This window comes from Aquarana catesbeiana, linkage group LG11 (genome assembly GCF_042186555.1).
Source record: "Aquarana catesbeiana isolate 2022-GZ linkage group LG11, ASM4218655v1, whole genome shotgun sequence".
NCBI classification, from domain to species: domain Eukaryota; kingdom Metazoa; phylum Chordata; class Amphibia; order Anura; family Ranidae; genus Aquarana; species Aquarana catesbeiana.
In genome coordinates, this window is record NC_133334.1 from 102944205 (window position 1) to 102969249 (window position 25045).

Genomic DNA, 25045 nt, shown 5'->3' on the forward strand with positions numbered 1-25045 from the left:
TGGCTGCTATAGACAAAAGCCTTATTCTGCATAAGTTTTTATAAATAATTACTCTGAGATTGCGACCTGAAATTCAGAATGATCCAACAATAGACTTAAACCTTTCATGGTACTTGTTGAAAAAATGCTTTTATATTGAGAGTAAATATGAGGCCTAGAGCATACACATTAGAGCAATTACTGCATCCTGGTGCTGGTAAAGGAATTGAGATAATCAGTTAATGCATTTACCATTACATTTGGCAATTTTTCTTAAGGATGGAGACTGATAAGGAGCACATCCTGTTAGGTTAACATAACAAATTCTGGGGAGGGAGGTGCCACAAAACTATATATAACATTTGAGGTTGGCATGACCTGTTTTACCAAAACCTGGGCAGCAGCAGGACTGCCAATTAAAGGGTATAATCGGGAACTGGAAGAAAGATCCAAAGATATAGGGGAAGCTACAGGGATCCTGCAATGAACGTCTCCTTACTCCTATGCTTCAGCATCTTGCTGGGCAGCACAGGTATGTAATAGACCCAATGGAACATGAAGACAAGTCACACAACCCAACAAACACAATAGGACATCACTACACACAAAGCAATGCTTCGCCTTTTATTGGATGAGCAGAACCTATGTACACTCTATAACCTACATCCTACACCACACTGCCATCACTTTCCTTCATGCAGAGCTGGATTCACACCATACTGAGTTATTATAATAATGGAAGGATTTGCAATACTAACATCCCTACATTTTTATTCGTATACATTTTTTATTATCAAATAATCGGTGAAATACTGGAAATTTGTTTTTTGTCACCCTTGAAACTTTTTGGATAATGGGATTGTGGTTTCAATATTTTTATTTCAATAACCTAGATATTACATTGTATATTTTCTATATGTATTCCAAGGTAATCGTCACCAACAGGGTGTATATACAACAGCCCAAGACAAATACCAAAAAGAGAAATAGGGGTTGATTTACTAAAAGAAAATTGGCTGTTCAGTTTGCAAGGAAATTTTCTCTGAGCTTAGTGAATGCGGTGAAAATTCAAAGAATGCCCAATCACCTGCAAGGAAAATAAAAAAATAGAACAATATTTTTGCTTGCACATGATTAGGTGATGCAAGTCAGCTGAGCTTTGCCTCATTCACTAAAGTAAGGGAAAACTCTCTTGCAAAGTGAACAGGCAATTTGCTTTTAGCAAATTAACCCCATAGTATGTAATAACCTTCCAATCAATGTTATTTCAGTCTGCCTCAAGCAACTGAAAGCAAATCTTACATTAGATTTATTTTGCTATTAAAGTGTAAGCCAATGCAAAATTAAAAAAAAAACATATTTGGTACACCTCTGCAATACATGCACAATTCCCCTTGTTAAAATGCTGCAAAAAAGTGTAGACAAATACTTGATGTTGTCAGAAAGTCAGTTAGCTTTTCCTGTAGTGAACTGACAACACTCTGTCAGTGCTGCACTGAAATCCAAAGCAGTGTTGTCACCCCTGCTTGTGTTGCCCTCTGCTGGATGACAGAACCATATCCCTATATGTTATAAAGATAAGAAGAGGAGGATGTGTTTTGTATTTTTGCAAGAGTTGACAACACTACTTGGGAATTAAGTTCAACAGCGGCAACATTGTCAAACATTTAAAAACTCAATGGATTTCTCTAGGAATCAACAGCTACTATTCTGTACTTTTAAAGCAAACAAGCTTGAGAAAATGTGCATTTATTGCAGATATGAATGTTTTTTTTTGTTTGCCCAGACAAACTTTTAATAAATTAATTACAGTACAGTATAAGTCTTCCAAGAATTTAAAGTTTAACTCTGGGAATTAGTGTAAATATACCCTTGCAGTGGGCCTCCACAAACTGCAAGGGTTAAATTCTTGTTTAGTCTTGAGGTGCATGGATAAAGTGTACTACTTACCTTATAGCTCAGTTTGGCAGACCCCACTCTACTCAAGCTCCAGGCTGTGGGTGTCCCCTTATCTTCATCATACACAGTGCAGGGTTATTAACAGTGCATTTTACTTGAGTAGGTGAGCATACAACCACTGCCCAAAACTGCTTAGAGATGGTGCTGTGGGGGACTGATCACATTGTTTTAGGAAGCCTGAGGGAGCCAAGAATATGATAAAATTGACCATACATGGATTGAAAATCAGATGGTTCAGCAGAGATCGGACAAATTTCGACCAATGTATGGGCAGACTGGTTTACAAAAGACAATCTACTGATCATTTTCTGTAGAACCAGCCTGTCAGGTCTTTCCCGAACTATCAGTGCCACCGGCTATAGCTGGCAGCACTGATCACTGTATTCTGATGGAAGGGAAGTCTTCCCACCATCAGAACACAATGGCACAGAGGAAGTAATTCCCCCATTAACATCAAATGTGAAGATAGGGGGATCAGGCCTTCTTTTTTTTTTTTACTATTGTTGTTTACCCACTCGTTGAACAAAAAAATTGATTATTGTAAGGCCAGCTTAAGTAATTCATCTTAGACCTGCACCACTAGGCTGAAGTTCCCCTCTGCAAGGGTGGATTTTTTTCTCTTTCCCAGAGTTCAGCTTTGATATACTGATTATGATAGAATTCTGCACACAAGATTTTAGTTCTAGCTCATCTTTAGTATTTATGCGTTGATACTAAATGTTTCATGAGTTGTAGTTAAACTTACATACTTTTTCCCTTCTTCCACCAGCTGCAATTCATGAGTTAGCTGCAGGTGCTTCAAGCAATTATCTAAAAGCAGGTAAGTTTCATTCTACTACAAAAAGAATATTATCATTGAGAATGCTTCCAAGGGCTACATTTCCTGGGCAGTTTTAATTCCTTGTTACTGAATTATTAAGGCCCCTTTCACACAAGTGTTCTGATTGGGTCCGCCTGTCCGTTTTTCAGACAGACCAGATTTGAGCCTCCATTCTCCTCTATGGAGTGGCTGATGTAAACGGACTTGTGTTCATTTACATCTGCCTACCTCCAATACGTTCTGACCTAGAAAAAAAAACAGAATGGGATTCATTCCCCTCCATCTGGCCGGATTGGATTGGAGTCTCTAATGCATTAGAAAATATTTGGGTGTTTCACAAATCACTTTTGGCAAGTTCTGTTCTTTAATAGTTCTGTTAATAGTTTTTAAACGTTATGTTATATCTCTCTGGTTAAACCATACATGGTCAGTCTACCCAAGTGATATTTACGTTGCTTACTTTAATTGGGTTTTGTATAAAGCAGCTTAGATAAAGTTACTTGAAGGATAAATGTTTGTGTAAGCAGTGTGTATTCATGCAGTCATTAAACAATACTGTCATTTGAATTACTAGGTGAAAGAGTGAAAGCCAGGCTGATCTGCAGCAAAGCTATTAAGAGCTGAGAATATAGTACACCTAAAGCTGGCCATATACAGCTCAGATTCCTGTGAATGGGTCAAAATTTGAGTTGTGGGTGAACCTAAAACCATGGAAAACAGTTGGCCAAACAATAATTGCAGTCAATCAGCTGCAGTCACTTTTCAGGTATTCTGACAGTGGCAGATGATGGCGATCAGAACACAATAGCCAGCAGCAAGAGATTTGGCCACCCACGCTGTTTTTAGGGGAATCTTTACATAAATCAATTCCAGCACAGGCAAAGCCTCTATCATTACACAATGGACAGGTGTTAGGTGGGTAGGTTCCTCCTAGATAATTGATGTGTACAAACAGTTTTCTAACTATTATATTGTTGGTCAGTGAGGAGACTGTTTCTCTTACAGATAGCTAAAAAGATCATTGGTATCAGTGGTTATTTATCTGAAAATCAGAAATGTGCTCATTGCTCAAAGAAACCTTAGTAACCTCTGGAGGAACCCTGGTTGAGAAAGGCTGTGCTTGGAACTTGTTACAGGGACATCATTAGCCTCTTGAGGCCACTGTTGGTTAACTTGTTTATGATCTCCTTACATGAGACATTTCACATACACAAAATTACCACAATTTTTTACAATCAGAGACCTCCACTGGCTCCAAGAATGACCCTGTTTATGAATACTCTTAGTAGTTCCATATGTAGCTCTTACCCCCAATGGGCTGCTGAGAGTGTACCCAGATCTCCCACAGTAATACAGAGGCTGCCAGTCACACTTTAGACACACAATTCAGGCTCAGTCAGGGGATGTCTTTTTAATATGTATTGCTGAAGAACTTTAACAGGTGAGAGATTTAGGGTCACAGCATAGCAATAATAGGTGGACAATTTTCTCACTAATCTTCTAATAGCAGCTTTTCCTGGAGGTAACAAAGAATGGACAGTAGATCTAAATCTTTCTCAGAGCTGCCCCAGTCCATATAGCATCTTTGGGCACTTAGTTCACTTCTGGAACTTTCACAACTAACAGTTCAGGTCTTTACTCACATTGCCCCAGGAGCTGCCTGCCATCCAGCATCCACAGGTAGATCCTCAATTAGGGTGATAAAAAGATCCTTCCCCAGACCTGAGATGTCAGTGCAGTGTCCTCCAGCAAATGAAATCTTCAGGCAATCTTCAGCCCTAAAGCTGCTGAGGCCCAAACTGCAATTTCTTGTCCCTCTGGCACCAGCCCCCCAGGAGACTGGAACCCTCCCTTGAGGCAAAAGAACAATGCCTCCTGCATATTTACCACCTCATCAGCCACCTTCTGGATATCTCTTTCCAGGGATTAGCTGGGATATGATCTCCCAGCCCTATGTTCTGGAAAAGTCTTCCAGAGGCAAGGGGAAGTAATCAAAACCTCAGCTCAGGAAACCCTGGGCAGACCTATGAAAACAGCCACAACTCCATTGTAGATTGTCACTACAGTGGAGCCAAAAAAACAAAATTTACCTAGCAACCTAAACAGAAGAAGCCGCTAAACGTATAATTAGAAAGAAATTGATAATCGTCTTTTAATAACAGTTCTGAACACTCAACATTATTTGCTGTTTGGCCTAGTATCAGACTTATACAACATAATTATTTTTTCCCCAGGTTCAAGTCCAAACCATAGGCTATGTAAGTCAAATACATTTCTTTCTTACGATTTTATTGTTAAAAAATTGTTTGGATTGTTCACTGCAGCTAATAGACATTTATTGTTTTCATGGCATCTTGGCAAATAATAGAAGGAAGCTCTTTTGATTGGCAACACAATGGGGCAGATTTTTTAATGAAGAGCGAATATCAATATCTGCTATTCATTATACAATCAAGGCTATGCACACCACATCTATTTATAAATGTGAGCCTGTAGTTGTTTATGGAGTTTTCTCTTTGGTTAAAGCTGCAGAGAGAGCCCCATAATTGAAGGAATGCTGGCAATGTGATTTTGACAGGTTATGTTCCTGAGCTCTCCTCCAGTTTTTTTACACTCACAGTGGGGTCCCCACACATTGCAAAGGTTAAACACTTAGTATTTCTGGGGGTGGTGAATGAAAAGCCTTTATTACTTACTCAATTGCCTATTTTGGCAAGTCCCAGTTATGTTCTCTCCTCCCCTGAGCTCCGGCCTATGGGCGGTCCCTTGGTACCATCACATTCCATGCAGGGCTATTAAACCTTTATTGCGTGTGGAAGGGGTGAGAGCACAACCGTGGCTCCCCTAGACATAATAAGCATTTTATACTTGTAGTGCATGGGGCCCCCCCTGCATGTGTATTTTTTTTGTTCCAGTCTGGAGTTCAGCTTTAATACACTAGGCCCAATGGTGTTTAAAACATATTTAGGGGCCATTTATAACAAAAAGCAGATATCACTATCTACTCTCTATAGTACTCTTCAGCACATGTCCACATCAAAGGAAGCATTTTATGGCCCATTTCTAAAATAAAGGCCTAGATGTGGAGCAAGAGGTGCCTCACAGAGTTCCCTCTGCTTAGTGCAGCACAGAAAGATCAGTGAATGGAAAAAAGCCACCCATGTGACTTGAACAGGTCATATGATAAGGCTCCGATACTTGTTTTTTTCCACAAAACTTTCATTCAGTTTTATTATGCTCCACCAGCTTCGATTATAGAAGCCAGCAGACCACAATGCACACGCAGTAGTTAATAAATGCACTGTGATTTTTTTAAAGCAGCAGTATATATGTAGTAATACCTTGCTGCTTATTAAATCAGTCTCTTGCATTTTAAGATGCAATGGTATTTCTTTTATTACTGTGAAGACATTATGTGATACCTTTTGCCTTTAGCTTTATGTCTCATGGCATTATTCACCAAAATTGACGTTTCACTGTTTTACTTGTATTGGAACACATCTTCTAATAAAATACTATTGTTTTTTACAGTGTTTCAACGATTTCTGATTCCACTGTCCAATGGTGAGAGCTTTGACCAGTAGTCCTTTTTCTACAGATATTTTTACGTATTTTTTGCCAGCAACAGCCTTTATTTATAAACTTTGGATTTCTAATGGTGAATGGTGTAGTTTGGCTAATTTTCTCCATATGCCTTTCTGCAAGTAACCTTTCTTTCTTATTGCATTGGCTAGATGGGAAAGATGGGAAAACGTGACTTGGCAATGTTGATTTGAATGCAACAATTTATTTGCACACTTTTTTCTGTAAGTGTGTGCCCGTAATGCAAAGGGCTGCCTGATCATAACATACAATATGCATAGTATCTCTAGCCAAAACTTTTTTTTTGGATAAAGTGGGTTCCTATTTCACATGTAAAGCTCCAGAATCTGGGTCCCAGAGCCCCGAGTCACTGCAGGGGTCCCCAAGGGAAGGGGAGGCTCTCTGGGGACCCTGATGTAAGTGGGGGGGCTCTCTGGGGACCTTGATGCAAGGGGGAGTCTCTCTGGGGACCCTAATGTAAGGGGGAGCTCTCTGGGGACCCTGATGTAAGTGGGGGGGCTCTCTGGGGATATGCACACACACATATATTACTGTATATACATGTGTATGTCAGCCCAAGCGTATGACTTTCTTTACTACGCTGCTATGGGCTCTAGCCCCAGATCTTTTGTAGACCTAGTAACGCCCCTGTTACACACTATACTATTTTTATACAATTTGCCTGTACAACTTTCCTTTAGATGTACCAAAACCATATAATATGAGGTCAAACCTAAACACTTTCAATTTGTATGCAATCAAGCAGGCCCTTGCACTACATAGTTGAAGGTAAATGTAAAGGAAATTGAACAACAACAATTGGGTCACAGTTGGGGGCATGCCTGGAAAGCTGGACCTGTGAGAATGTGCTCAAAACAAGACAATTTTAAAAAGGGACTCTACCTGTGCAAAGTACAAAATATAGTCTCTAAAGCATAACTTTGAATGAGGCCTCCTTGCTCACTATTATGTTTATGTTTTCTACAGATACCAGTGATCCAGCAGAAGCAGATTATGATTCCACTGGCGGTAAGTAACTGTTCAGATTGTCTTCTAAACTGCAACTTGTAATATTAAAATACATGATATATTATTATGTTTTACAGGTATTTATTTAGAGCCAACATTTATAAAGCACCGTACATTCACTTCAATCTATGCTCTCAATGAGTTAACAACAATTTAAGGTCCCTATCTCAGAGGCACACACACATACTAGGGCCAATTTGGAGAGGAGCCAATTATCTTACCAGCAATTTTTTGAACTGGGTGAAGAAACTAAAGCAAACCCATGCAGGCACAGGGAGAGCAGACCCCATGCAGATTGTGTCCTGAGTGTTGCAAGGCAGAAGTCTTAACAGCTAAACCACTATGATTCATAACTATCCTAATTATAAAGCAACACGTTTCCTTGTGAACCTTGTTAAGTTAAAATGTTTAAAAGTAAATACTTTGCAAAAGAGCAGACACCACAAGATGTCCACTATTACCTTTTTAGAAAGAAAATCCTCTTCTGTGTCCCTCTCTGACTTTGTTTCACTTTGTTATCAAAGTTTATATTCCATTATTTGATGACCAAGTTCCCTCGATTACCATCACCCGACATTACCTTTACAGGCCACTAGGGCAGATTAATGTCAAAGTGACTCTGTTATAAGATTAAACAACTGGAAAAGATGTCCCTGTTAAAAAAAAAAAAAATAATAATAATAATATCTGTTTCACTGTCTGGGCCACCAAGCTTCATTTTCATAAAGAGACATTTCATACAGACAATGTAAAAGAACAATGGTATGTATACAGTAGATAAAAGTGAACAACCAATAATATGACTGTTACAAAATTTTTCCCATGCGGCAACCCCTCTTATAGTGAGGTTGGACGTTTCTGGTGGTTTAGGTGAGCAGCTGCAGGGATCCCAGGACCTGTTCCATGTTAGGAGTCACTGGAAGAGTCTCTGCTCCAGGTACACAGCCAATGGCTGCATGCACAGGGTCACCCACTTCAGGCTTAGCACTCTGGACACAGCTGGCAGAGTTTTCTATGTACTGAATGGGCTTGGAAGGAAGTTTTATGCTCTTGCGCTCATATGCTTAGTCACTTCCATCTCATCAGGCATGGTCTCTTTGAGCGCCAGGGGGCAGGAGAGCAATATATAGCCCCTAGGCTTGTCAAGAGCCCAAGAGCTTGTGGGAGTCCAGAAAATTGAGGGAAACAAAGTTAATGCTGGTGTAAACCCTTACATATACTACATTAAGTGGCCAGCCTCATATGATACGCAGAGATTAAACAAATCCTCCTACATAAGTTGTACCTGTTTATCTACACCTGTACAGAAGTGCAGAATTTATACAGCGTGTCTGAACTCTCATAAATCAGCGGGCGGAGAACTGAAGTTACACTGAGAGCTGGTTGGAGGGAAGGGACACCTTCACACAGGAACAGAGCTGAGGCTGTCAATCACAGGCTGTGTGTTGGAGCTCCCCGTCACCTTTTTACCTCTTGGTGTCAGGAAAACTTATCAGAAGTGACTTATGCAGATAGCATAGGAAAGAGGTAGCAGACAGAAATGACACTTAGTCCTTTGAGTTGGGACAAATACAGAGAGGGAAATGCTTTGTTCATATTTAATGTTTACAACTACTTTAAAGTACATTAAATATATAAGCACTGTGCCCCTAGATGTGTGAACAAATAATAACTCTATGCTGCTTCTTTAAATAAAAATAAACAAACAAAATAGGTGAAATGCAATGGGGTTTATTTACTAAAGGCAAATCCACTTTGGAAGTGCAGTCGCTGTAAATCTGAGGGGGACATGCAAGGAAAATAAAACACAGCATTTTTGTTTGTATGTGATTAGATAATAAAATCAGCAGAGCTTCCCCTCATTTCAGATCTTCCCCTCAGATCCATAGCGACTGCACTACCAAGTGCATTTGCAGTATACTTTTTAGTGCAAAGTGGATTTGCCTTTAGTAAATCAACCCCAATGTCTTCAAACAACATAAATTACACAGTAGCGCAATAATGTGAATGAATCAAATCCAAATCTTGTGAAAAAAAAACTGAAAAATGTCCGTATAGAAAATACAGAAAAAAGTGCAAACTGAAGTCCAACAAAGTGTGATGAAGTAGGTGTAGCTTAAAAATCAAAACAGTACACCATATATCCACCACCGAAGTGATCTGTGCCGATTCCATTCCCTAAGACCCCTTTCACACTGGGGCGCTTTGCATGCTCTACAGCGCTAAAAATAGAGCCCGCAAAGCGCCCTGAAAGAGCCGCTCCTGTGTCTCCAATGTCAAGCCCCGAGGGCTTTCACACTGGAGTGGTGCACTGGCAGGACGCTAAAAAAAAGTCTTTGGAGCGGTGAAGGAGCGGTGTGTATACCGCTCCTCCACCGCTCCTGCCCACTGAAGTCAATGGGCAGCGCAGTTATACCGCCGGAAAAGCGTTGCTGCAGCAGCGCTTTGCGAGTGGTTTTAACCCTTTCTCAGCCGCTAGTGGGGGGTAAATGCGTCCCACTAGCGGGCGATTAGTGCTGCGAAATTGACGGTAAAGCGCCGCTAAAAATAGCGGCGCTTTACTGCCGACGCACCCACCGCCCCAGTGTGAAAGGGGCCTTAAGAATAAAGCTCACCAGATGTTGTTGCCATTCACGTCAGATCCTGTTGCCATGTAACTGGGGCGTGGCTACACAGCAACTGGATCTGACAGGTGACCCTGGAAGTGCGGGTGAGAGGATGGTGAGATTGCAGCACTGAGGCACGCGGCATGCTATCGATTTTTAATGTGAAGACGATTTTAATACTACCTTGATGTAAGTGCATTACTTTTTAATAAAGTGGTAGGAATTGACTTTTTACTCTTTTGGTAAATCAGCCTCACTGTCTCACCAGCACTGCTGTTGCATCTTTCTATAGGTCAAATTCAGTAATCAAGGCCCCTCACTATTGAAGAATACCAACGTAGTATTTGTTTATATGAAATAATTACTCTATTCATATCCACCAGAGGGACAACTTCCATTCAATATATTTTTTTCAGTTTTAGGACTGCTAAGCCTTTGCTTATATGAAGGTCTACAGAACGGTTTACTTTAACCTTTTCTTTTTTACAGATGACAATTTCATTGGTGGTCTCGGAGTAGGCCCTGCTAATTATTCAACCTGTGAGTGTATTTTTTTTTTTACCTTTATACCAACAAATGATATCTGGTTAACTTTTTATTCCTGTATTTACCCTGTTAAAATCTAACTCCATCTCAAACTTTTTTTTGTTTTGGATAGAATAGATAAAGATTAGAACCTTTGTTTTTTTGTTTTTTTGCTGTCTGTGTGTAACTGTAAATTAACTGTAGTGATTTGTAGTCTACAGTAGGTGTGACTAGGTATGTTGCACCCATTGCTATTAGAGTGGTTCTAAAATCAGAAGGTTTTTTTATCCTAATGCATTCTATGTGCATTCTATGCATTAAGATAAAAAAAACGTTTGTGTGCAGCAGCCCCCCTCAACCCCCTAACACTTACCTGACCCCCATCTCAATCAAGCAATGTGGCACAAGAGACTTGGTTGTCTCTCCCTCCTAATTGGCTGAGACACACAGTGGGCGCCATTGGCACCCGCTGCTGTCAATCAAAGTCAGTGAGCCAATAAGGAGAGAAAAGGGGCAGGGCCGAGCCGCAGCTCTGTGTCTGAATGGACACACTGAAGGATCTGGGCTGCTCTGTGCAAAACCACTACACAGAGCAAGTAAGTATCACATGTTTGTTATTTTCAAACAAAAAACAAGACCTTAGACCTGGAGTCCTTGAAAGTGACTTCATATTTTGAGGAGGAAAAACTTATCTTTTATGATGATATTTCTAAACTAATATAAAAAAAAGACTAAGGGCTCATTGACCTGTACAGCAAGCAAAACTGTTTGTTTATGTTTCCAGAGCAGCGTGGAGCTTCGCGCAGGCAGCCTATGTTAGTCAATGGAGACAGCATACTGTCTGTGTTCTGGGCTTTGCAGCCATACCTGCATGCCTGCATGCTGTTCAGGTGAGTCTGTACAGCATCTGCATCTCTGTTGACTAACATAGGCTGCATGAACACAGCCCAAACATAAACAAAGTGCTCTTGCATGCTGTATGAGCCTCTGTGTCGTTAGCAATAAGCCCTGAAAATAAAATAACAGATTAGTTTAAAAATTAGAACAGTACCTCAACCATACTGAATGGGATTACTACAATAGAAAGCTGTAAATGAAAAGTAAATAATCACTTCTCCCAAAAATCTAAACATCCATGAAACCCCTGTAGGCAGGTTCAGTCTGTATTCTCCCCAGCAGGTGGCGCTTGACTGCAGCAGCAATGTAGTTGGGGAGGACTTTAAGGGGAACTTGGCTCCTCTATGACTTCCTCGGTTACAGGGGAGCTGCTATCTGATTGGATGCGGGTGCCCCATGTGACTGTTGGTTCAGGCAGAGTCTATTTAGGACTCCAGCTCCGGGGTTTGGGGCACTTTTAGCAAGTGGCTAGTATAGGGATAGTATCCCAGTCTGTCAGGGACCGTGCTTAGATGCAGGGAAACATTCTGGAGAAGTAGGGACAGTGTAGGGCCTATTGTCTACTTCTCCAGGAAGCCTAACATTTTAGGACCGTCCAGGCCGCATTCCGCCCCTCGTGGCAGATGCTGTTAGAATTTTTCATTTTCCATTCAGCTGCTCCAACGCCAAGATCTGTCAAGATTGTTAGTGGCCTTGGTTGAGTGTGCTTCCCCACTGAGCTTGTTTGTACTTGCTCAACTTTTCTACAATATATTACTACTGCCAAACCTGTGAGTTCACTGCCTAAAGCACAGAGCTGCACCTAGCCCACACTCCAATGGGATATAACTTTTACAAATGTAACAACACTATTTGAGAAATGTGATATGTTGGTCCAGCAGAATGAAAATGACCCTTTAGTATTTTTTTTGTATTTTATTTTTGATGCAAGAATGTGGGTTAAGAATGAGGGTGGTCGCAACATTTGTCTAGTAGAACAATACAAAAATAAGAATGTTCATTTTAAAAGTATAATGTAATGTTGGATTAGCAGCACTGAGTCTAATGATGAGCATTAAGCAGTACTTGGATGGATGGCAGTCTATTATCTAGCAGTTGGAGGAAGGGGTGGGGGGGGGAGGCCTTAGCTGATAGAATATAAAATATAGTTTAATTTAAGTGGAAGTGGATGATCTAAATTTTGGCTCCATTGCACTTGTCCTAAAATGGATTCACCTGTAACTCCCTAAAGCAAGATTAGCTTGAAAAAGTAGACCACAATGACAATTATGGAAAAAAATAGCACATTCATATTTATCAACAAATTAAAAAATAAGCCAATCACTTATGATACATTTCTTTGTTTGATTTCAAAAGAGGCATGCCTATACTCATTTTATATAGGTAACCTATTTGGTGTTTATCTTTACCTTTTTCTAGGCTCCAACAAAGGAACTTGCTCCACCTGGGGCAACAACCACTTCTTTACATTTGACAATGATCTCTATGAGTTCACTGGGTCTTGCAACTTTGTATTTGCCACTGTCTGCAACACTAACTCCCCTGAGTTTAATGTCCAAGTGCAGAGATCCAGTGGAACTTCTATTACCAGGATTATGATACAGGTTGGAGCCATCAACATTGTTGTAAATGGAAACACAATCACAATCATGGGAAAGTAAGTCCAAATGTTCTTAAAAATGATGTAAAGCAGTAGTGTGCAACCTTTTGACCTTCCTGGGCCACACTGAAAGAAGAGGAATTGTCTTGAGTCACACATAAGACACACTAACAATAAGGATAGCTGACGATCAGAAAAAGTCAGGCAGATCACATTAATCATCATTGATATAGATAATGTACCTATCTGAGCAATAAAACTTCATTTTTTTGTAATATTTTTAATCATATTAGCAAAAGAGGGCAACATAAAACTAGTGTGATATTTGACCTTGTTGTTGCTAAACTAACACATCAATATCTGGTTTGATGGATATAGTAGCAATTCTTACTGAATTCTCAAGGTGCTGATTAGATTTGTTAGTTCTAATTTTTCCCTTCGTGTGCTCCATCCTTGAAATAGTTGCTCACAAATATAGGTGCAACCAAAAACTGATGACATGTATAAGGTGTGATTGTGAAGAGTGTGATATTTTTCTTTGGGAAGATAAAACTTTTTAAAATCCAGTAAAGAGACGCTGTCAAATTTTTCTTAGCCTGCATGTGTTTGCTAAGTGTAAATGCTTTTTTAAAAAAATGTCTCCCCACAAAAAATAACATTTTTAAAGTGGTCGTAACCCTAAAAACAAAATTATCCTGATTCTTTAAAGCAGGATACACAGCATAGTCCTTGTACTGTGACATTTGTCCCTCTCTGTTCTAAAAAACCGGGTTGATCCTGCCTGTTCCTGTGTCCACCTATGTAAACTGACCATGGTAATCATGGCTGCTGATTCATAATACCATGGTCAGTTTACGTGACTCCATCATCCCGCAGTCTCTCCTCTCTCCCCCTCACTCCCTGCTTGTCAGCTCAGGAGTCTGTGTGTAATCCATCTCCTCCCCACCCTTCCCCTCTTTCTGCTATTGCTGTAAAATTACTACTGAGAAATCTTGTAATCCCCTCTCTTACAGGAAGATATAATGTGCAGTATCTGTGTTTTTTTTTAAATATTCCATCAAATACCTTATTTACAGCGCCGCTGGGTGCTGACGTGACCTCCCGCCGCTCTCATCTTGTCCTCCCAGCTGACTTTGACGGGGAATCTCAGCCCCTCTTGCTGTAGTGCTCAGATCAGGAAAGGAGAGTGCAGCAGGTCACGTGAGCACCCAGTGGCACTGTAAAAAAACACAGATACTGCATATTATATCTTCCTGTAAGAGGGGGGGATTACAGAATTTCTCAGTAGTGAGTGACTTCAAAACTGCTTTAAGTAAGTTTACACTTTTGTGTTGGGACTCATTCATACCCATCTTGGGATGCAGGTTGGACACCCCTGATCTAAAGCCATAATGTTTTTTTTCAGCTTTGTTTAGAAAATTAAATGGTTAAAACCTCTGGTCACTTTTTGCTGTATATGTCATACTTGTGAGAATTTTCTTTACTTCCTAATCTCTGTAAAAAAAGGGAAATTCTCTTTCAGATAGTTGTTACAAGAAAAAGTGTCCACTCTGAAGATTTCCCCTGTGTTCTTGATCTGGTGGCAAATCAAGATCTAAGGTCTTATGCAGTCTGTGCTTAAAAAATGCCACATTTACAGGCATTTGGCTTTTTTTTCAGCCTGTAAAAGCACCTCTATGTTAGCCTGTGTGTCCATGCACACATAGGAGATGACAGGCGTATTAGAACAGAAGCAGTTACAGGCTGAAAAGAAAAACCATCCCCAGCATATTCATAAAAGGTGTTTTTGGGCCTAAATACCTATAAGCATGTCTAAACACTAGACACATTTAGGTGCGTTTTAGCATTAATGCATTCCAGTTGCCAGAATAAATTCATTTTTCTGACCAATGGAATCCATTAACTCTCAAACAATCGAGGTGCCTAAACGTGTGAAATGAGTGGCTTTAGGCAATTTTTTTAAGCAGCGTTTCTCTTGCCAGGAGTACAGGGCATTCAGTGGAGAAAAGCAAAGGCCCTGTGTGCACGAGGCCTTCCATCTTTTCTTTGAATTTTACCTATAGGTAAAATTCAAAGATGGAAGTTTACTTCCTCTTTAATTTTTAAGTATCTTCACCAAAAAATAATAATACAGTCAATTTGTTTTTCATAGTTGGTTATTTTTATAATTCTTTTTTTGTTTGTTTTTTTTTATAGGAAAATAAGTCTACCTTATATGACAAGTGGAATTGAAATTGTCAAAACTGGGGCTATAACTAAGCTGCTTGCTAAACAAAAAGAATTTGAGCTGATTGTGACATGGAGCAGTGACAGCAATCTCATGGTAAGTTGGGGTACCCTACGATATTATTCAATAACTGCCAAAAAATTCTGACCATCCTATGAACCAACATTACAGGACATGTCTGCAGCATTAAGTTGCCGATACCAAAAGTTCTTCTAATTTAGCTTAACGCAACCCATTTAGGTTCTAAAAGAAAGCAGGTGAAAGTTTACTGGTTGACAAGAAGTAATATACTTGCCTGTCAGAGGGCCTGTGTTTTCTGTCAGAGATCTCTATTGACATTTTGGGTTACTTACCAAAGGCAAATAGGCTGTTCCCTTTCCAAGGAAATTTTCCCCAGTGCTTAGTGAATAAGGTGAAGCTCTACTTATTTCCATGACCCAATTATGCGCAAGCAAATTTTTTAATTTTTTTATTTTTTCCTTGCATGTGATTCAGTATTTTTTAAAAACATCACCACATTCACTAAATTCTGGGAAAAAATCCCTTGCAGAGTGCAACTTCACTTGCAATGTAAACAGTGCATTTGCCTTTAGTAAATCAACCCCTATAGCTTTCTCCAATGACCATCCCTAATTTAAACATCCATTAGGAAGCTACCTTACATTTACCAGAACATCATTTTTATGTGTTGCACTTTTAATATGTAATTTTTTTTATTATCATGTCAGAAACAATAGCTACTGTGCTATCAAAAGAGAAGCACAACATGTGATTGTGCATATATATATATATATATATATATATATATATATATACATATATGCCCTATGTACACATGTAATTGAAGGGGAAAACCTAGTGAGGGTATGAACCACTGGTTGATCATGTCCTTATGTGATTGGGACACTGCAGGGCTCAGAATGTCTGTACAAACCTGCCTTGTTAGATAATTAGGCTGATTTACTAAAGGAATTGAGAATCTTCATATAATATATTTTGTGACTATTTACTTCAGAAACATATTTTTTACTTATTTTATCTGCATATCACTGGATACTTGACTCCTCTTACTTTTTAAGTAAATCAGCCCAAATATGTTCATTCTAGTGTAAGCTACCCATGATGCAAAACACAGGGTACATAGTGAAGAAGTTCATATGGACATTTAATTGATCCAGTGTATATAGTGAACACTGCTACTAATAATAATGTAAAAGTCCTACTCTATATTTGTTTCTTTATAAATAGGTGGAAGTGGACAAAAATTACATGAACAGAACATGTGGACTTTGTGGGAACTTCAATGGTGTCCACAAGGATGACTTTGTGGTTAATGGTAAGCTTCCCAGATCATTTATGCAACACAACCTTTGGGGTTGAATTACTAAAACTGGAGAGTGCAAAATCTGGTGCAGGTGTGCATGATAGCCAATCAGCATCCAAGTTCAGCTTGTTCAAGTAAGCTTTGACAATAAAACCTGGAGGCTGATTGGTTTCTATGCAGAGCTGCACCAGATTTTGCACTCTCCAATTTTAGTAAATCTCCCCCTTTAGGACATTTATCAAACAACATGCACCCCTAAGTAATGTTTCAAAATGGGAGTGATAGCCATAGTAGATACCAGTGCTTGCTGTAGGAAGGGACTGGGAACCTTTTGCATGGGGAGTAAATACAACCAAGTGGCCCTTTCATGATAGGAGCAGATTTACATTTTGCAGATTTAGCTTCCTGGATGTAAAATAAGGTCATGTATGTAATGAAAACAGAAAGGTTTTATTTTAACATTTCATTGGCATGCTGATGAAGGGATGGATCAGGGAAGGCAAAATATAAGCATATTAAACTTTAGCTTTAGGATTGAAAAGCTCTTGAAGTCAACCAAGAATTGTGTGTATGTGGGGGGGGGGGGGGGGGGATTGGGGGGAAGTTTAAAGGATTCGTTTACCTTTTCAGAAAAGATGAACTAACACCATACATCCTCCTCACCTCCTCCTGTCCATGCTGTACTTATCTATATGGGAGGTAAGCTGTCAGTGGCCATGTAGCCCATGTTGCAGGTCAGGGATTTAAAACCCACACTCTTCACTGTGCAACACTTTTGGGACAGTTTAGAGTGAAGCTCTGTGCCATAATTGACCATCCCAGAAGTGCTGTACAGAGAAGAGGGAGAAGAGCAGGGATTTAATATCCCCGGACCGCTTCATGGGTTGCGTGGGCACTGACAGCTCTGCATCCACAGTGGTAAGTACAGCACGGACCTGGGTGGTGAGGAACGTGTGTGGTGTTAGCTCACCTTTTCATTTTTTCTGTAAAAGGTGAACATCATTGAATCTGGGTTGAAATCAGACAAAAACTAAAGTCTAAAGAAGTGTTAAAGTAAAAAACAAAACATTTTGGATATAGTGGAGATGGATTAGAATTTTTGGCAGGTTTTTAATTCTGCCTGTGTCTACGTTAGGGAGATTCACCCTCTCAGGTAGTCCTGCTTACCTTCATCACCAAAAGTAAAGGTAAAATAAAACCCACAAATTTGGGTTGTCGCTAGAACAAAAATAGAGCAGAAATCTTCCAATGGGGACACTAGTTCTGGTGACACCCATGGATCCCAACACTTTGGAGGAATTTCCTCTCACTTCCAGTTTTGGCTATGGGACAGGAAGTGAAGAAAATTCCCCAATGGGACACAGAGGGCAAACAAAAAACAAAAAAAACAAAAACAAATGGGGGCTAAAACCATCCCTTACCATATCCAAAATGAAAAAAAAAAAGGTTTGCCTATAGTTCTACTTTAAAAGAAATACTGTTTAATGTTAATCTCTCCACAATACTTGAAAAACACTTAAGAAAGGCAATAAAATTACCCTAAATAAATATGAAATGTGGAACATGCTTATAAAGGCCCATGCATAAACTTTTGCATATACAGTACACATGTTCCATATATTGCTATGTAGTAAATTATCAGCAATGTAAACTTTCTTTCAGCACAGGACAGTGTGCACTATCCTATTCATAGTAAATAACCCTCTGCAACGTGTTTTACAGGAAAAATGTTGACTCCTTATCAGTACGCCAGTTTGCAGCAGATTGATGACCCAAATGAAATTTGCCCTCCTCCGGCTCCACAGATTAACACGTTAAACAATCATCAATATGTAAGTTGACTTTCTAATTAACCTTGTCATCTGCAGTGTTATAAAACAATTAACTGAAATGTATTTGCCTTTCTTCTAGCTTACTCAGTGTTATAATCTTCTGGATCTGGTCTCTGCTACTTGTATGGTATCCAAAATTCCTTTTATTAAACGGTGCCAGCAGGACCTGCAGGAATGTTACGTTCCAGGGGACAGCAACTGTGCATGTGCAACACTTTCAGAGTACTCTACAAGGTGTGCCTTGTGCTCGCAGCCACTCAGCAACTGGAGGACCAAGAACCTCTGCTGTGAGTACTTTAAGGAGAAGCCTGAAAAACATGTGGCAAGATTTAAGCTGGCCATACACTTGTAGGTCTTCGAACAGACATTCATACAAGCATTACTGCAAACCTTTTCACCAGTACATATATGACTTAAATAATGTCGCTTGAAAGTATTTAAAAAAAAATTCTTGTCATGGAGGTCATAAACAAACGTTGATTTGACCCCACAAAGATTAGAGAGTTGAATGAATGTTCTTAAAATTACAATTTTTGAAAAATGAATTCTACTAGCATATGGCCATCTTTAGTATATTCAATTTTTCTCTGTTGTACATAATGAAAAAGTTTGAAGTTTAGACCGAAGTTCTCTGTCTGCTAATTACTTCTCTGTGTTACAACAGGCAGTGCCATCTTAATAGCATCATGGGTCCCTGGGCTAAATAATGCACTGGGGCCTCTACCAGCCTGCATCAGGTGTCCCTATCACAGCACCTGCATACATCAGGTGTCCCCATACATCAGGTTCCCCTATCACAGTGCCCATATACATCAGGTGTCCCCATCACAGTGTCCTCATACAACAGTTTCCCCCCTCACAGTGTCCCCATACAACAGGTTCCCCCATCACAGTGTCCCCATACATCAGGTGTCCCCATCACAGTGCCCATATACATCAGGTGTCCCCATCACATTGTCCCCTTACAACAGGAGTCCCCATCTATCAGGCTTCCCCATCATAGTGTCCCCATGCAACAGGTTTCCCCATCACAGTGCCCGTATACATCAGGTGTCTCCATCATATTGTCCCCATCCATCAGGTGTCTCTGTCACAGTGTCCCCATACATCAGGTGTCTGCATCAGAGTGTCCTCTTACATCAGGTGTCTGCATCAGAGTGTCCTCTTACATCAGGTGTCCCCATCACAGTGTCCCCATACATCAGATGTCCCCATCACAGTGCTCCCATACATCTGGTGACCCCATCACAGTGTCCCCATATATGAGAGTTGTGCCCCCCTTCTACTCACAGATCACAAATGCTGTCCCCCCTGCATTGAAGGCAGCTCCTTCTTCCTCTCCTGTGCTGAGACGGAGGTAAGTTCTCAGTGCCGGCTCTCTTCTGTCCCCTGCAGGAGGGAGGAGAAAGCTGAATCCTCTCACCTGCAGAAGTTAGCTGCTGCTCCTTCTAACAGGAGTGACATCGAAGTTGCTCCTATCAAAGAAGAGGAGCACAAACAGCCAAATCGCCAGTGCACCCTCCCCAACACAGCACTTGCCACCCCCCTTGTCCTAATCATGGGGCCCCAATGCACCTGGGGCTTCTGGGCTGTGCCCAGGTGTGCCCATTTAATAAGACCACCCTGATAAGAGGAAGTAACAGCTACTAGCTTCCCTAATTCAGATATGTCAGCCTGGTGTTGTATGGGCCACATGTGTTCCTTTTTCACTCCTTCTCTACAGCCTCAGTGGTCTAACTAGAAAAATAAATAAACGTGCCCTTATACTGTATGTTCTCCAGTTGATGAGTTAAACCACTTTACATAGTTTTACAGCTAAATACTACAGGAAATATTTTAAGGCCCCTTTCTCTGGGATTAAAGCAGCTGTAAAGCTTAGTCTTATTAAAATAACAAACATGATATACTTATCTGCTCTGTGCAATGGTTTTGCACAGAGTGGCCCGGATCCTCCTCTTCTGGGGTCCCACGCCTGCGATCTTGGTTCCTCCTCTTCTCCGAGTCCCCTTATAGCAAGCCACTTGCTATGGGGGGCACTTGTGCGGGCTCAATCTTGAGCTGGGCTATGTGCATCTATAGACATACACAGCGCAACTCAGCCCTGACCCCCTGCTCTTACTCACAGGATTTGATTGACAGCAGCAGGAGCCAATGGCTGCAGCTGCTGCTTTTGAATCTGTGAGAGGAGAGAGATAGAACTAGCACTTGTTCAAATTGGCACAGCACTGAATAGGACTCAGGTAAGTATTTGGGAGTTGGGGGGAACAACTACAGCAGGTAATTCATTAAGGTAAAAAAATAAATAATAATAACTTTTGGTTTAGAACCGCTTTAAATACTGTATATAGAATGTTACTGTTTTTACTATAATGTTAAACCTAAAATTTAGTTTTTGTTTTTTTGTTTTTTTTTTGGGGGGGGGGGATACAGTACTGAACACTGTGGTGATGTGTAATGCCCTCTCCATCATGCAAAGACCTTTTACTATTGTTCTCTCACAATGTATCATGTGAATGGAGGAGGAGTGGATGAATATCACAACCTCCACCGCCTGTTCACAGAACACATTGCATTGAAGGTGTAAGTTTTCTACGAATGGCAGAGAGGGCATTAGGGGACAGGCGAAAGCCGCAACTCTTCTGACTAGCAGAAGTACTATAGCAGTTTTGTCACTCACTCATCTCTTCTGCCCTCTCCACCATTCAGTGACCTCTTACTAGTTTTATTCCCACAATAAAATAAGCATACCTCCCAACATTTTGAGATGGGAATGAGGGACACCTACTAGCAAATGTATGTAGGCATAGGACACACCCCCTGCCACACCCCCTTAAAGGAGAATTACCAAAAAAAAAGTTAATTAAATCCACAAGTGCTTTTTTTACCACTACTATTCCTTTATATTGTCTTTTTAAATTTACAAATGCAGCAATTTAGAATTTGGATGAAAGGTTTAGCACTGGGAACCACTTTTTGAAAGATGCATTTTATATACATCTATATAGATCAGACTAAAATGAGGGACAAATGAGGAGGAAAGAGGGACAGAGAGACATTGCTCCAAATCAGGGACAGTTGGGAGCTATGAAATAAGTTCTGTGAAAGGGCGGTGGAGGCCCTGTCATTCATCTACTCCTCCTCCATTCACAGAACACATTGCATTGTGGGAGAGTAATAGTTAAAAGTCTCTGTATGGCAGAGAGAGCAGAAGGCTGCGGACAAGAGGTGCAACTCATCACACATATACTGTGAACCCGCACAGTACCGGGAAATAGCCGCTCAGGGTAATATCCAACAGCTATTAAGGTGGCATGATTGGGTGAATTTTACAAGAAGCAGCAGCCTGTAGAACATGAGATACACTCCATTACATGAAATAATGAGTTTTGTGCCGTATGCTTGTTTACTTGGGAACAGCAGAACTGTAGTACCATCTGCTGGTGAAATCTGAAACTGAAGCACAATCATGCAGAAAATAAACGTGCCTGGCCATAAAGCTCTGTCCATTGTCTGTACATACAAAAGGTATTACATACATTAAAAGGGAGAATTTGGAATTTGTTCTCTCCAAATACACCGAAGTGATAAGTGCACAAATATTTGGTTGGGCTAAATTTCTCAATAAATATTACTGATTTCCTCAGTGTCAGTGACACTTCAAGCCATTCAGAACATGAACTGCAACTTTGGTCCAAAAGTTCATAGCTCTGGGCAACACAAAGAGTTCCTGTATTTTTCTTACACAGGAATTGGATACATGTTGGCCTACACTGCATCTACTTACAATGGCTAAAGCTCATATTTGCTCTACTCATTTCTTTTATATCACAGAATTTTTGTATTTGATGCTTAGATTAAAAAGGGCAAACAAACAAACAAACTGCTATTGCAACTTAAGGGACAGAAAGAGCATTAGTCATTAATAGTCATTCTCTGATATAAGGAAAAGGATTGGAAGCTCATCAGACAACAGATCAAAGGAATCCTGTGCTGAGAAATTATCTATCTGAACTTTCTTTCTGAATATGTAAAGCCGATTTACTGATTTTAGGTCAGGATTTACCATTAGGCACAGTAGGCTTGTGCTTATAAGAAGTAGCGTTAGAGGCAGATTTTTCCCGTATAATTATTGGCAACACATTTTTCCTTCCATTTTACAGTTGAAACAATCATTTCGTATTTTATACCCATTATCACAATGTTTTAAGCCATGTTAGAACCAGGAAAACAAGAAAATGCTTTATGTAAAATGTAAAGGCGGTAATACAACATGTACTAGCAAAGGGGTATGACTGAGGTGTAACCAATATGTGTAAAACCTTGTGAGCTGCTATGTGAAAAAACTCTAAAACAAAGGTGCTTGCATCTAACACAGTCAATAAATATAAAACCACCTCGCTATACCATTACTAAATACTGTCCAGTACAGCATAAGAAAAAAACATATAAAACTAAAAAGAATATACTATACATATACCATCCAGTGAGCAAAAAAATATATATACAATTTCATATGAATTTGCGTAAAACTGAAATTATCACCACTTTAATGTCATCCATTTGAATGTCCCAACACCATAAAAATGTGCTACTAGTCTTGTTTATATTAATCACGCTTATGGGAAACCACTTATGTTATATCTCATATACAGTCAAAATGAATTCCAATCCTCTTCACATATGTATCTTCTCCTAATATCACCAGTTCTCATATTCCAACCATCCATGTACTCCCTACTCTCACCTTAATAAATGTGACCCTACAGTTAAGTATGATCAAAACACGTTTTTTTTTTACTCAATGGGATATATTCAGTGGGTATGTTCCTTCTTCTTTCCCCATCCTTCACCTTCCTGGTATCCTCATATCATATTGTAGATCAGACATATACATAGGAAAAAAGAATTTTCAAATAGTGCTTATACCTTTTTAAACCACTATACTTTATTGCCCAATCCCCCAATATTTGAACTCAAATTAAACAGGTGCTTTCAGCGCACCAAACTAATCCAGCAATGAAGTATACATAAACCGGCAATAGCGATGGAGGAGATCAGCCATACAGTTTGAATTACCCTCGTAGTCAGACTCAGAATGACATGTTGCCAGATGCCCCTCCCCTACACATTATGCCACAGGGTCACGTGGCTTCCTCAGGGGGATTCCTCAGGGGGAATGTACATGTGCCTGTAAGAATTTGGGTCCTAGCACAAGGGAGGTACAAGTTTCAACAGGAAACACCTACCTCTTCAAAAAATAATTCAAGGCAAAGTGGCAGTAACCAGATTTCAAATTTATAACTATATAAGGGTTATTTACAAAGTAAAGCTTAAAGTGGTTCTATAGGCTGAAGATCTTTTACCTTCATGCATTCTCTTACCGGAGCCAGATCTCAATCCAACAATGTGCACGAGAGCAGTGGTTTTCCTGGCTCTCTGCCTCCTCATTGTCTCAGAGACAGCAGCAGAAGCCATTGTCTCCCGTTACTGTCAATCACAACCAAAGAGGAGGAAGCAGATTGACGGGAGCAGGACTGAGTGACTTCTGGCGAAAAGGCATGTTAAAAAAAAATTCTCGATCAGCAAGTTTTTTTATTTTTTGTTTTTTTTTGTTCAGCCTACTGCCTGAAGGGAAAGAACTTAGAGCGTAAGGCCTACATTACACTAAAAAGACACTTTAAAATTATTATGCGCTCCACTAGGCTCCAAAGCAAGGGGAATCTTCCCTTGAACAATTGTCACCAGAACAAGTGTCCTAATTGAACAACTTCCCCTCTATTTCTGTATCAGTGATAAGTCAAACTTGGTGATAATTTAAAAAGTCCCTGCAAGAAATGGGGTGAAGGTGACCTACTCACAGGTCACATGGTCCCTTCTGTGAAGCAATTTTGCGGTGCTGTTTGCATTGCTTCTCCCTCCTACTACATCTAGAATGTCATATTTATTTGTTGCAAAGGAGAACATCATTTATGCTTGCTCAAGCAGTAGCATGATCACAAACTGTCCATGTACTATACTGTAACTTTCTAGAAAAAGCACACTGAATACAGAGTGCTGGAGAGCATTCTCCTACAATGAAATGTTATAAAGATGAAGAGAGCGGGTGTTCTGTAGTCCTAAAACAGCTTCTGTCCTAGGGTAACAACTCTGCTCCACCTTAGATACAGTACAGTGAGTAGGCATTGACACCGTAGGACAGGAAATGTATTAAAGCAAACTAATGCAGTCATCAAACCTAAGGACTGCTAATCTGTAATATACTCAATTTTTGGTCTTGGATTTAGATACATGTTAAAAGGTATCTAAATACTATCTTGGCAAAACTGATGTATGCTATAATACTATATAATTAAACAATGCTAATGTGTATTATCCCTATTATCTTCTTTGCCTTATTTTTCTTTTCTAGCCTTGGGCACATGTCCATCCAATCAGATTTATGAAGAATGTGCAAATCCCTGCAGCCCCACTTGTTCGAACCCTCAATACACATGTAATTCACACTGTGTTTACGGCTGCTTCTGCCCACCAGGTAACTTGGACAGTATGAAATATCAGAGAATAAAGAGTCCTGCACTATCTGAATTGACTTGACTATATGCAAACAACTCATTCTCCTACTGCATGGAGGACCCAACTTACTTTTTTCCAGTGCTCTTTCAAGG

General features: G+C 40.0%; 1 protein-coding gene across 4 annotated transcripts in view; it reads left to right on the top strand.

Moving 5' to 3' along the window:
• Nucleotides 1-365: 365 nt before the first annotated feature.
• Nucleotides 366-25045, top strand: part of LOC141112213 (uncharacterized) — a 189119-nt gene continuing 164439 nt past the window's right edge. For all 4 annotated transcript variants that reach the window (XM_073604812.1, XM_073604813.1, XM_073604814.1 and 1 more), the window contains exons 1-12: nt 366-511; nt 2708-2758; nt 4993-5016; nt 6290-6322; nt 7328-7369; nt 10465-10515; nt 12817-13054; nt 15194-15320; nt 16473-16560; nt 18271-18380; nt 18460-18667; nt 24790-24912. In XM_073604812.1, the coding sequence (XP_073460913.1) occupies nt 463-511; nt 2708-2758; nt 4993-5016; nt 6290-6322; nt 7328-7369; nt 10465-10515; nt 12817-13054; nt 15194-15320; nt 16473-16560; nt 18271-18380; nt 18460-18667; nt 24790-24912 (1144 nt within the window). In that variant the 5' untranslated portion in view covers nt 366-462. The remainder of the gene's footprint in view (nt 512-2707; nt 2759-4992; nt 5017-6289; nt 6323-7327; nt 7370-10464; nt 10516-12816; nt 13055-15193; nt 15321-16472; nt 16561-18270; nt 18381-18459; nt 18668-24789; nt 24913-25045) is intronic.